General features: G+C 64.7%; 2 protein-coding genes and 1 long non-coding RNA gene across 3 annotated transcripts; all 3 read left to right on the plus strand.

Moving 5' to 3' along the window:
• Positions 1–909: 909 nt before the first annotated feature.
• On the plus strand, positions 910–3104 carry LOC311220288 (uncharacterized protein; the record flags this gene model as incomplete). The annotated part of the gene is made up of 3 exons (XM_084303788.1): positions 910–1001; positions 1962–2074; positions 2904–3104. The coding sequence occupies exons 1-3, from the start codon at positions 932–934 to the stop codon at positions 3102–3104; spliced, it is 384 nt and encodes a 127-aa protein (XP_084159914.1). The 5' UTR covers positions 910–931.
• Positions 3105–3758: 654 nt separating this feature from the next.
• Positions 3759–7571, plus strand: LOC311220415. Its single transcript, XR_014619220.1, has 3 exons — positions 3759–3868; positions 5092–5265; positions 7405–7571. It is a non-coding gene; the product is annotated as an uncharacterized lncRNA (long non-coding RNA).
• Positions 7572–8430: 859 nt separating this feature from the next.
• On the plus strand, positions 8431–12510 carry THAP7 (THAP domain containing 7). Its single transcript, XM_084303929.1, has 5 exons — positions 8431–8493; positions 9448–9527; positions 10850–11005; positions 11649–11789; positions 11889–12510. Exons 2-5 carry the CDS (start codon positions 9448–9450, stop codon positions 12409–12411), a joined length of 900 nt encoding a protein of 299 aa, XP_084160055.1. The 5' UTR covers positions 8431–8493; the 3' UTR covers positions 12412–12510.
• Positions 12511–12980: the final 470 nt, after the last annotated feature.

Raw genomic sequence — 12980 nt, forward strand, 5'->3', positions numbered from 1 at the left:
TCAGCAACCAGGTGGGAGGGGCCTAAAAGGAGGGGGGCGGGGCCTGGAGCTGTCTGTCACACCCCAAGCCCCGCCCTCCCGCAGGTCAAGGGGCGGGGCGTGGAGCTGTCACTCACAGCCTGTGCCCCGCCCCCTCCCCCTCCCACAGGTGGCGGTGCTGGGGCGGAGCCTGGTGCAGGAGAGGGGGCGGAGCCTGGCGGAGGGCGGGGCTTTGAGGGCGCTGGAGCTGGCAGTGGGCGGAGCCCAAGCACGGGTGGGCGGAGCCTGTCGGGCCCGGGACCGAGCCTATGAGCGGCTGCTGCAGCAGCAGGTGGGCGGGGTCAGGCCTCGGGGGGGCGGAGCCTGGAGGAGTAGGGCGGGGCGGGGCCTGTAAAGGGGCGGGGCTTCAAAGGGGGGTTAAGCTTGGGAGTGGGCGGGGCTTCGGGGGTGGGTGGGGCCTTTGTGGTGGTGGGCTGGGGGCGGGGCTTGTGGGGTGGGTGGGCTCTTACACGGCCCCGCCCCCAGGAGGCGGGGCACAGCCTGTGGGCGGAGCTGGAGGCAGCGCGTGCCGCCCGAGCGGGGGCGGAGCTTCGGGCGCAGGAGGCGGAGTCACGGCGCCAGGCCCGGGAGGCGGAGCTGGAGCAGCTGCGGCAGGTGGGCGGGGCTACAGGGTTGGGGGCGGGGCTAAGGCATTTCGGGGCTGGGCTAACCTGCCATGGGGCGGGGCTAAGGAGGATGGGGGCGGGGTTATGTGAGAGGGGCGGGGCTATGTGAGAGGGGGCGGAGCTATCTAACCAATGGGAGGCTGTGTAGGCCCCAGGGGTGGGGCTAGGTGGTCGGGGGCGGGGCCAATGACTTGGGGAGGCGGGGCTAAGGGTTGGCACTTGTGGGAGGAGCTTATGGTGGGCGTGTCCATCGTGGCCCCACCCCCAGGCAGTGACAGCGGCCCATCATGCCCGGCGGCAGGCGGAGCAGGAGCGCGACGACATGGCCGCCCGCGTGCCCCGCCCACCCAGCCCCACGTGAGTGCCCGCCCCTGGCCACGCCCCCCTCCCTGGCCACGCCCACAGCCCCTAGAGGTGGCCCCTATAGGCTGCCTGCTATAGGGTGCCCCCCCTGCGTGTCCCCTATAGCCCCCATGGTGCATCCCCTGTAGCCCCCATGGCCTGTCCCCTATAGCCCCTATAGCCCCTATAGCCTGTCCCCTATAGCACCTATGGCAAGTCCCCTATAGCCCCCATAGTACATCCCCTATAGCTCCCATGGTGCATGCCCTATAGCCCCCATGGCCTGTCCCCTATAGCCCCCATGACTTGTCCCCTATAGCCCCCATAGTACATCCCCTATAGCCCCCATGGTGCGTCCCCTATAGCCCCCATGGTGCGTCCCCTACACCACCACAGAACATCCCCTATAGCCCCCATGGCCTATCCCCTATAGATCCCATTGGCACATCCCCTATAACACCACAGAACATCCCCTATAGCCCCCATGGCCTGTCCCCTATAGCCCCTATAGCCTGTCCCCTATAGCCCTCACGGTGCGTCCCCTATAGCCCCCAAGGCGCATCCTCTCTAGTCCCATAGTGCGTCCCTATATTCCCCATGGCACATCCCCTATAGCCTCCCTGATACATACCCTATAGTCCCCACGCCATGTCCCTTATAGACCCCCCTATAGCCCACACCGTGCATCCCTTACAACCCCCATGCCACAGACCTCATGCACATCCCCTATAGCCACCATGGCATATCCCCTATATCCCCTATACTCTCCCCTATAGCCCCCATGACACATCCCCTATAGCCCCCATGGCACATCCCCTATAGCCCCCATGGCACGTCCCCTATACACCCCTTGGCACACCCCCTATAGCCCCAAGCCACCTCCCCCGCAGCAAACCCTCTATAGGCCCCACACTGCATCCCCTATATCCCCCGTGCCCCCTGCCCACCCCCCCACCCCCCCCGCATCCCCTATAGCCGCTATAGGTGCAGGGGGGGGCCGGGACCCCGAGGAGCTGCAGGCGGCGCTGGCGGAGCTGCGGGACCACAACCGGGAGCTGCGGCAGCGCCTGCACCAGCGGCACGAGCAGGTCGGGCACCTATAGGGCACCTATAGGGCACCTATAGGGGGCACCTATAAGGGTACCCATAGGGGACGTATAGGGGGCACCCACGGCGGGTCTCCGGGGGTGTCCCTGTGGGGTTTGGGGCACCTAGAGGGAAGTTTGGGGGGGGGAGCACCTATAGGTAACGTATAGGGGGGACGTATGGTGGGAACGTATGGGGTGTGTGGGGGGAGCCTATGGGCACCTATGGAGGGCGCCTGTAGGGTGGGGTATATGGGGGGATGTAGGGGACGTGGGGGGGATTTAGGGGGACCTAAATGTATATGGGGACGTATAGGGGGACGTATGGGACACCTATGGGCACACGGAGGGCACCTGTAGGGGAGGGGAGGGCGCCTATAGGGGAACATCTGGGGGACGTATAGAGGGGAGCAAGGTGGGGAGGGGGGAAAGGGGCTGGGGGGGGGGAGGCGGGGCACCTATGGGTGCTGGGGGGGCATTTTTGGGGCCGAGGGTGCATTTTTTTGGGAGCCCGTGGGTGAATATTTGGGTGCTATTTCTGCGGTTTTGGGTGCCACGGGTGCAATTTTGGGTGCCATGGGTGCATTTTTGGGTGCCGTGGGCGTATTTTTGGGTGCTATGACTGCATTTTGGGCATCCAGGGTTGCATTTTGGGTGCAGTTTGGGGTTCCTTGAGTGCATTTTCGGTGCCGTGGATGTATTTTTGGGTGCTCTGGGTGCATTTTGGGGCACCGTGGGTGCATTTTTGGGTGCTGTAGGTGTATTTTTGGGTGCTCTGGGTGCATTTTGGGGCACCGTGGGTGCCCCCAGGCGCTGACACCCATGGGTGCAGGCGCAGGAGCTGCAGCGGGCGCTGGCGGGGGCTCGGGCACGGGCTCGGACGGCAGCGGGGGCGCGGGCCCAGCTGGAACAGGAGCAGAGGGGGCTGCGGGGGCGGCTGCAGCACCCAAGGGTGCCCCCGCACCCGGCCGAGGCCGCCCTGCGCGCCCGCTGCCTCCACCTCCAGGAGCTGCTGAACCGCGAGGCCGGGTGAGCATCGGGGTCCCCGGGGGGCTGGCGGGGGGTCCTGGGTGGTCCAAGGGGGGGTCAGGGTGGGCTTGGGTGGGCCCAGGGTGGGCTTGGGTGGCCCTGGGGTGCTCCAGGGTGGTGCGAGGGGGTCCCAGGGTGGTCCCAGGGTGGTCTTGGGTGGCCCCAGGATGGTCCCATGGGTGGGACCAGGATGTCCCACGGCGCCCCTGAGGTCCCACTTGCCCGTGGGTGCCGTGGGGGTGATGTGGGGCACCCATGGGTGCCATGAGGGTGCTGTGGGGGTGACATGGGGCACCCATAGGTGCTCTGAGGGTGACATGGGGCACCCATGGGTGCCATAGGGTGACGCGGGGCACCCATGGGTGCCGTGAGGGTGCTGTGGGGGCGATGTGGGGCACCTATGGGTGCTGTGGGGGGGTGACGCAGGGCACCCATGGGTGCTCTGATGGTGACATGGGGCACCCATGTGTGCCGTGGGGGTGACATGGGGCACCCATGGGTGCTATGAGGGTGACACGGGGCACCCATGTGTGCCGTGGGGGTGACATGGGGCACCCATGGGTGCTGTGGGGGTAACACGGGGCACTCATGGGTGTTGTGAGGATGCCATGGGGCACCCATGGGTGCCATAGAGTGACATGGGGCACCCATGGGTGCAGGGCACGGGCGGCACTGGCCCGGGCATCACGGGCAGCGGGACGGCGCCTGCGGGTGCTGCTGGCGGAGGCGGAGGAGCAGCGGCTGCGGGGGGAGCGCTACCGCCTGCAGGTGACGTCACGGGCGTGATGTCACACGGGGGGGGTGACGTCACAGTGGTGACATCATGGGGCGGGGTTCCCTGTGCAGGCTGGGGGAGGTGTGGGGGTGTCACCCCATGTCACCCGGTGTCACCCCACGTCCCCATGCCCCTGTCCCCGTTCCCCCCACCCCACGTCCCCATGCCCCCCCGTGTCCCAAAGCCACATCCCCCCATGACCTGTGACCCTATGCCCTGTGTCCCCACGTCCCCACATGTCCCCACACCATGTCCCCACTTCCCCTATCTCCTCCCTCTTGTCCCTCCCATGTCCCCCCCATGTCCCTGTGTCCCTTCCATCTCCCCCATGCCCCCCCTCTTGTGTCCCCTGTGTCCCCCCATGGCCCCCATCTCTCCCCCATGTCCCCTGTCTTGTCCTCCCCGTCCCACCCCATGTCCCTTCCATCTCCCCCATGTCCCCCCCATGTCCCCCATGTCCCCTCTCTAGTCTCCCCCATCCCCCCCATGTCCTCCCCATGTCCCCCATGTCCCCTCTCTAGTCTCCCCCATCCCCCCCATGTCCTCCCCATGTCCCCCCATGTCCCCATGTCCCTTCCATCTCCCCCATGTCCCCCCCATATCCCCCTCATGTCCCCCCATGTCCCTTCCATCTCCCTCATCTCCCCCCCATGTCCCCCCATGTCCCCCCCAGTCCCTTCCATCTCCCCCATGTCCCCCCCATTTCCCCCCATGTCCCCCCAATGTCCCCATGTCCCTTCCATCTCCCCCATGTCCCCCATGTCCCCCCCATGTCCCCCCATGTCCCTTCCATCTCCCCCATCTCCCCCATGTCCCCCCCATGTCCCCCCATGCCCCTTTCATCTCCCCCATGCCCCTTCCATCTCCCCCATGTCCCCCCATATCCCCCATGTCCCCCCCATGTCCCCCCATGTCCCTTCCATCCCCCCCGTATTCCCCCCATATCCCCCCCACGTCCCCCCCATGTCCCCCATGTCCCCTCTCTAGTCTCCCCCATCTCCCCCATCCCCCCCCATGTCCCCCCCATGTCCCCCATGTCCCCTCTCTAGTCTCCCCCATCCCCCCCATGTCCTCCCCATGTCCCCCCAATGTCCCCATGTCCCTTCCATCTCCCCCATGTCCCCCCCATGTCCCCCCCATGCCCCTTCCATCTCCCCCATCCCCCCCATGTCCCCCCCATGTCCCCCCACCCCACGTGTCCCCCTGTCCCCTGCAGGCGGAGGCCACCGAGGCGGCCGAGCGGGCGCTGCGGGACGAGGTGGCGGCGGTGGCGGCGGGGACGGCGCGCACCGAGGCCCAGGGCCACCGCCTGCGCCGGGCGCTGGACGACGTCGGGGACGGCGCCGCCGCCACCCGCGCGCCGCGTGGCCGCCCTGCGGGCACGACTCAGGTGGGCGCCCGCATCTGTAATGCCTGGTGGGAGCCTACGGGGCCCTATAGCACCCTGCGGGGCCCTATAGCACCCTACAGGCCTCTAGAGCACCCTATGGGCATCCTAGAGATCTCAGTGGGTCCCTATAGCACCTTATGGGCTTCATAGAGACCTCTGTGGGCGCCTATAGCACCCTATGGGCTCCTAGAGTACCCTACGGGCTCCCCAGAGACCCCTATGGGTCCCTATAGCACCCTATGGGCGTCCTAGAGACATCTGTGGGTCCCTATAGCACCCTATGTGCACCCTAGAGATCTCAGTGGGCCCCTATAGCATCCTATGGGCTCCCTAGAGACCTCTATGGGCCTCTATAGCACCTTATGGACTCCCTAGAGATCTCAGTGGGTCCCTATAGCACCCTACGGGCTTCCTAAAGACCCCTGTTGGCCCCTATGGCACTCTATGGGCTCCTATAGCACCCTATGGGCTCCCTAGAGACCTCTTCTGGGCCCCTATAGCACCTTATGGACTCCATAGAGAGCTCTGTGGGTCCCAATAGCACCTTATGGGCTCCCTAGAGACCCCTGTTGGCCCCTATAGCACCCTATGGGCTCCTATAGCACCCTATGGGCATCCTAGAGATCTCTGTGGGTTCCTATAGCACCCTATGGGCTCCCTAGAGATCTCTGTGGGTCCCTATAGCACCCTATGGGCATCCTAGAGACCTCCTCTGGGCCCCTATAGCAACTTATGGACTCCATAGAGATCTCCATGGGCCCCTATAGCACCCTATGGGCTCCCTAGAGACCTCTTCTGGGCCCCTATAGCACCCTATGGGCTCCCTAGATATCTCTGTGGGCCCCTATAGCACCCTATGGACTCCCTAGACACCTCTTCTGGGCCCCTAGAGCACCTTATAGACTCCATAGAGCCCAATGTGAATCCCTATAGCACCCTATGGGCTCCCTAGAGACCTCTTCTGGGCCCCTATAGCACCCTATGGGCTCCCTAGAGATCTCAGTGGGTCCCTATAGCACCTTATGGGCTTCATAGAGACCTCTGTGGGCGCCTATAGCACCTTATGGGCTTTCTAAAGACCTCTGTTGGCCCCTATAGCACCCTATGGGCTCCTATAGCACCCTATGGACCCCCTAAAGATCTCTGTTGGTCTCTATAGCACCCTATGGGATCCCTAGAGATCTCTGTGGGTCCCTATAGCACTCCATGGACATCCTAAAGACCTCTGTGGACCCTTATATCACCCTATGGGCTCCTGTAGCACCCTATGAACTCCCTAAAGATCTCTGTGGGCCCCAATAGCACCCTATGGGCTCCCTAGAGACCCCTTCTGGGCCCCTATAGCACCTTATAGACTCCATAGAGCCCAGTGTGGATCCCTATAGCACCCTATGGGCATCCTAGAGACCCCTGTTGGCCCCTATAGCACCCTATGGGCTCCTATAGCACCCTATAGGCTCCCTAGAGACCCCTATGGGCCCCTATAGCACCCTATGGGCTCCTATAGCATCCTATAGGCTCCCTAGAGACCTCTTCTGGGCCCCTATAGCACCCTATGGGCATCCTAGAGATTTCAGTGGGTCCCTATAGCACCTTATGGGCTCCCTAGAAACCCCTTCTGGGCCCCTATAGCACCTTATGGACTCCATAGAGCCCAATGTGGGTCCCTATAGCACCCTATGGGCTCCCTAGGGGGGGCTGTATGGGGCCAGGGGGATTTTGGGATTGTGGGAGGCTCTGGGGAGGCTGTATGGGGCCAGGGGCCTTATAGGATAGTGGGGGTATTCTGGGGGGGGTGTATGGGGCCAGGGGGATTATAGGGTGGTAGGGGACTCGGGGGGGGGGGCTGTGTGGGGTCAGAGGATTTATGGGACTGTGGGGGGGGCTGTATGGGACCAGGGGATTATGGGATAGTGGGGGGGGGCTCTATGGGGTCAGGGGGATTATAGGGCGGTAGGGGACTTGGGGAGGGGGCTGTATGGGGTCAGGGAGATTATGGGACAGTGGGGGGGGAGGCTGTATGGGGCCAGGGGATTATGGGATTGTGGGGTATTCTGGGGGAGCTGTATGGGGTCAGGGGGATTATAGGGCAGTGGGGGGCTCTCTGGGTCCCCCCAAAACCCCCCCGTCTGCCCCCAGGTGCGACCCACTGACCCTGTCCCGCACCGTGCGCCGCATGCTCCGGGGGGAGGACGAGGACAGCGAGGACAGCGGGGACAGCGGGGACAGCGGGGACAGCGGGTCCCCCCCGTGGGCCCTCGGGGAGCCCCTCGAAACCGCCCCCGGCCCCCAGGGGGGCCTTGAAACCGCCCCCAAGGAGCCCCTCGAAACCGCCCCCAGCCCCCATGGGGGCCTTGAAACCGCCCCTAAGGAGCCCCTCGAAACCGCTCCCGGCCCCCCAGGGGGGCCTTGAAACCGCCGCCGGCCTCCGGGGGGGCCTCAAAACCGCCGCCGGTCCCGGGGGGGGCCTCGAAACCGCCGCCGGGGAGCCCTAAAAGTGGGCTCTGACCCCATAGAGCCCCCCCAGGACCCCCCTCGACACGCCCTTAGGGGGGTGGGGGGCTCTACAGAAGGGGTGGGGCTTATTTTTGGGGCGGGGCTTAAGAGGGAGGGGCTTAATGGGGCGGGGCGTGGTGACACATTAAAGATGTTTGAAATCCACCTGATGTCCTTTTGGGGGAAGACCCCCCCAACCACATTTTTTTGGGGTCTTGAAGTGCCCCCCCCCCCCCAAACCTTGCTGGGGGGGGGGTCCTGAGCCCCCCCCCATAACCCAATTTGTGACCCCCCCCCCCCCCCAGATTCCTTTTGAACACCCGGAGTGGGAGGGGCCTTAAAACACCCCAAAACCATTGTGGGGGGCTGGAAACCCCCCCTTAGGTTCAGCCTGGGGGGCTCAAACCCCCCCGAGACCCTTTTTTGGGGGGGTCCTGACCCCCCCCCCCCCCAAACTGCACCCGGGGAGCCTTGAAACAGCCCCAAGCCCAGCGGGAGGAGGGGGGAGCCTTGAAACCACCGCGCGGGCTGGAGGCGGGGCTGGCTATGTTAATCAGCGCGCGCGGCAACCAATCGCGGCGCGGCATGCAAACGAGGGGCCGGGCGGCGGACGGCGGCGAATGAGGAGGGAGAGGGGGCGGGGCCGGGGCTCCGCGAGACCCCGGGAGTCTCGCGAGAGTTGAGGGCGGGCGGAGGCGGCGGCGGCGGCGGCGGCGGGATGGGAGCGCCGAGGTGAGGCCCCGGCACCGGCCCCGGTCCCAAGCCCCGCCCCTTGCCCCGCCCCCCGACCCCCCGAGGGTGGGGGGCACCGACCCCGGGGCTGGGGGGGCTCCTCCGGTGGTCCCCGGCCCGCCCCTTCCGCCCCCCCCCCCCCTTAGCAACCGCGGCCCTTAGCAACGGGCTGCCCCTTGCGCCGTGACGTCATCGCCCCCCCACCCCAGGTTCCTCCCCCCCCCTCTCCTCCCCCCTCCTTTCTTATGGGGGGGGGTCCCATAGGGTTGGGTAGGGGGCACCTGGGGCGGGGCTATGGGGGGCTGGGGTGTCTTTGGGGGAGGTTGGGGGGCGCCTGGGGCTCTAAGGAAGGTTTGGGAGGGCACTGGGGGCTGGGGGGGGGGCACCTGGGGGGGGTGGAGGGACCCTGGAGGGGACACTGGGGGCTCTGAGGGAGTTTTGGGGGGGGAATGGGGGCTGGGGGGGGGCACCGGGGTGGATGGAGGGACCCTGGCGGGGGCGCTGGGGGGTTGGGACTGCTCGTGGGGGGGCCCTGGGGGGGCTCTGGGTGGGTGGAGTGATCCTGGAGGGGGTATATGGGGCTCTGAGGGAGTTGTGGGGGGGGAATGGGGGCTGGGGGGGGCAGCAGGGTGGATGGAGGGACCCTGGAGGGGGTGCTGGGGGGTTGGGACTGCTCATGGGGGGGCACTGGGGGGGCTCTGGGAGCTCCAAGGGGTTACACAGGGCTCTGGGGGAAGGATCTGGGGTCAACAAGGGGAGCATGGATATGGGGGGGGGCTCTGAGGGGGACACAGGGATTTGGGGGGGGGCCACCAAAGGGTCTGGGGTGTGCCGAGAGGGCACTTGGGAGTCTCAGCACCTGGCTGTATCTGGAGGTGCATGGAGGGGCTGGCAATTCTTTTTTTGGGGGGGGGTCTTCCCATGGGAGACCCTTCTCGCTTCCCCCCTCCCCAGATGCCCCGTCACTGCTCTGCTGCCGGCTGCTGCACCCGCGACACCCGGGAGACCCGCAACCGAGGCATCTCCTTCCACCGGTGGGTGCCCCCACACCTCCTCAGGGGGCCGCCCCCCCTGTGGGGACCCCTCCTTACCCCCCCAAATGGTCTTGCTGGGGGGGCTTTCCTCAATTCTCCCTTTTGCGGCAGTTTTATTTTGTTGCTTTTTCACCTTTTGGCTCTCGGTTTAATCCTTTTGCATTGGTTTAGGCCAGGTGTAACCCCCCCCCCACCCCCAGCAATGGTTTGGCCCAGGTGTACCCCTCTCCTTTAGCAATGGTTTCTCCCAGGTGTGCCCCCCCCCCCTTCTTAGCAGTGGTTTGGCCCACGTGTTCTTTGCCTCCTTTTTACAAGGGTTTGTCCCGGATTCCCCCCATTTAGCAGTGGTTTGGCCCAGATGCCCCCCCTCTCCCTTTTTAGCATGGTTTGGCCCAGGTGTTCCCCCCCCCCTTTTATCAGTGGTTTGGCCCAGGTGCCCCCCCCTCCCTTTTAGCAGTGGTTTGGCCCAGGTGCCTCCCCCCCCTTTTTTCAGTGGTTTGGCCCAGGTTTCTCCCCCCTTTTAGCAGTGGTTTGGCCCAGATGCCCCCCCTCTCCCTTTTTAGCAATGGTTTGGCCCAGGTGTGTTTCCCTCCCCCCTCCCCTTTTACCAATGGTTTGTCCCAGGTGTTCCCCCCTCCCCATTTTGGTAGTGGTTTGGCCCAGGTCTGCCCCCTCCATCAATGGTTTGGCCCAGGTGCCCCCCCTCTCCCTTTTTAGCAATGGTTTGGCCCAGGTGCCTCCCCCTCCCCCCTTTTATCAGTGGTTTGGCCCAGGTTTCCCCCCCCTTTTAGCAATGGTTTGGCCCAGATGCCCCCCCTCTCCCTTTTTAGCAATGGTTTGGCCCAGGTGTGTTTCCCTCCTCCCCCCCCCCCCCTTTTAGCAGTGGTTTGGCCCAGGTGCCCCCGCCCCCCTTTTAGCAATGGTTTGGCCCAGGTGCCTCCCCCCCCAACTTTTAGCAGTGGTTTGGCCCAGGTGTCCCCCCATCCCTTTTTACCAATGGTTTGGCCCAGGTGTGTTTCCCTCCCCCCCCCTTCTATCAGTGGTTTGGCCCAGGTGCCCCCCCCCTCCCCATTTTGGTAGTGGTTTGGTCCATGTATCTGCTTTCCCCCCCCAATAATGGTTTGGCCCAGTTATGTGCCCCCCCCCCATTTTAGGAATGGTTCAGCCCCCTCCCCATTAACAAACCCTCCCTGGCCCGTTCCATTGGTGGCTGCTGGGGGGGAGCCATCCCCCCAACCTCTCAAAAACCAGCATTTTGGGGGGATTTCGGCCACAAAACCCGACGTGACCCCCCTTTTTTTTTTATTTTTGCCCCCCCACAGGCTGCCCAAGAAGGACAACCCGCGGCGGGCGCTGTGGCTGGAGAACAGCCGGCGGCGGGACGCGAGCGGGGAGGGCCGCTGGGACCCGGCCTCTAAATACATCTACTTCTGCTCCCAGCACTTCGAGAAGAGCTGCTTCGAGATAGTCGGCTTCAGGTAGCTAACGAGGCGCTTAATTAAGCCGCCTCCTCCCCCAGAGAATGGGCCCTCTTAATTACGGAGCCCCCCCGTAATTAAGGACGCCCCCCCTGCTTTGGTTTAAGGTGGGTTCCTCCAGACCTCCCCCTTCCGTCAGTGGAAATGGTTTGCTCCAACCCATCACCCCCCCCTCCCCTCCCCCCCGTGCCTCAGTTTCCCATTTTGGGGTCCTGAACCCCCCCCAGTGCTTTTGGGGGTCCCGGGGATGTGGGGGTTTTGTCACCCCCCCAGGGACTTTGTGGGTGTTGGGTCCCTCTAAAGACACCCCCAGGGCTTTTGGGGAACCCCCCCTGGGTTTTAGATCCCCCCAAAACCTTTCCTAAATCTTTGGGGGGCACCCTTAGGACCCCCACCCCAAACCTCTGGGGTCCATGGGTCACCCTGGGAGACCCTAAAACATTTTTTGGGGTCCCCTTTTTACCTCTCCAAGGCTTTGGGGTGCCCTGGTGACCTTATTGGGTTTGGGTTTCCTTGGTGACGCCCCCCCCCCCCCGGGGTTTTGGGACCCTTTAGGGTTTTGGGGTCCCTGTGGGTTTTGGGGTCCCTGTGGGTTTTGGGGTGCCTCACACTGACCTCCTTGCTCTTCCCCCCCCCACCGCAGTGGCTACCACCGCCTGAAGGAAGGGGCCGTCCCCACCGTCTTCGAGTCGACCTCCCCCAAAACCCCCCGGGACACCAAACCGAAGCTCCCCCCGCCCGACAGCGACACCCCAAAGCCCCCCCGGGCCACCGGGAAGTGGAAGTGAGTCCCGGGACGGGCACCGGGTCTGGGGGGTGACACAGGACACTGCCACCATCTCCCCCCCACCCCATTTAACCCCCCCCTTTTTTCTCCACACAGGCAGGACCCCGCAACATCCCCCCCGGACCCCCCCTTTTCCTCCGACGTCTCCTGTTTCCCCCGAGAAGGCGAAGACCCTGGGGGGGTCCCGGCTCTTCCCGGCCCTTTAGGCGCACGGGGTCCCCTCCCGGACACCCTTTTGGTGGCCACAGGGGACGAAGAAGCCACAGACACCCCCGCCCTCCCTGAAGGTGCCCCCCCGGCCCCCCCCAGGCCCGTTTCACCTTCCCTTTACATGCTGAGGCTGCCGCCGCCGGCCGGGGCGTACATCCAGAGCGAGCACAGCTACCAAGTGGGCAGCGCCTTGCTCTGGAAACGCCGCGCCGAAGCCGCCCTGGACGCCCTGGACAAAGCCCAGAGGCAGCTCCAGGCTTGCAAACGCCGAGAGCAGAGGCTGAGGCTGCGGGTGGGCGAGCTGCAGCGAGAGCGACGAGCCCCCCCCGAGGGCCGGAGGGTCCCCAAGGAGCCCCCGCCGCAGGGCGCGGAGCCGCAGGTGCTGGGCGCCGCCGACGGCGGACGGTGAGGGCTCGCCTCCTCTTCCTCGCCGCGGCGCCGCCGGGAAGGTTTGTAAATAAACGAAGCGTTTTCGCCTTTTCTATGAAAAAAAAAAAAAAAAAAACAAGGCGACGGCTCGCCTCTGGGAACGCTGCGGGGGTGGGGGGGGAAAGGACAGCGACACCGAGTCGGGTTTGCTCGCTGATCGGGCAGGAAAGCGTTTTGGGGAGAAATCAGCAGGGTTGGTGAGCTAAAGCGGCTCAGCGAGGCGGGTGAGCAGCGGGGTCGGGCGTTTGTTGTGTTGGTCCCCTTTTTTGGGGAGCTCGGGGGTGCTTTCTTGATCTGGTTTAGGTGCTCAATCTGGCGGAAAAGTGGATCAGGGAGAAATAAATCAGTTTTGCGCCAGATTTGTGGGAAGAACAAAGTGTTTTGGGGCACGATCCGTCTTCAGGGCCAGCCCTTGGGCAAGCAGGAGGCTGGCGCCAAGCGAGTGTTCCCCTCCCAGCGATGGGGAGGATTTTGGGGGCACGATCTGAAGGGGAAACCCACAGATTGGTCCCCAGAAAACATCCCTCATCATCCAGGCACCCATCTGGG

The sequence above is a fragment of the Netta rufina genome (genome assembly GCF_964035555.1).
Source record: "Netta rufina genome assembly, chromosome: 31".
Taxonomy (NCBI): Eukaryota; Metazoa; Chordata; class Aves; order Anseriformes; family Anatidae; genus Netta; species Netta rufina.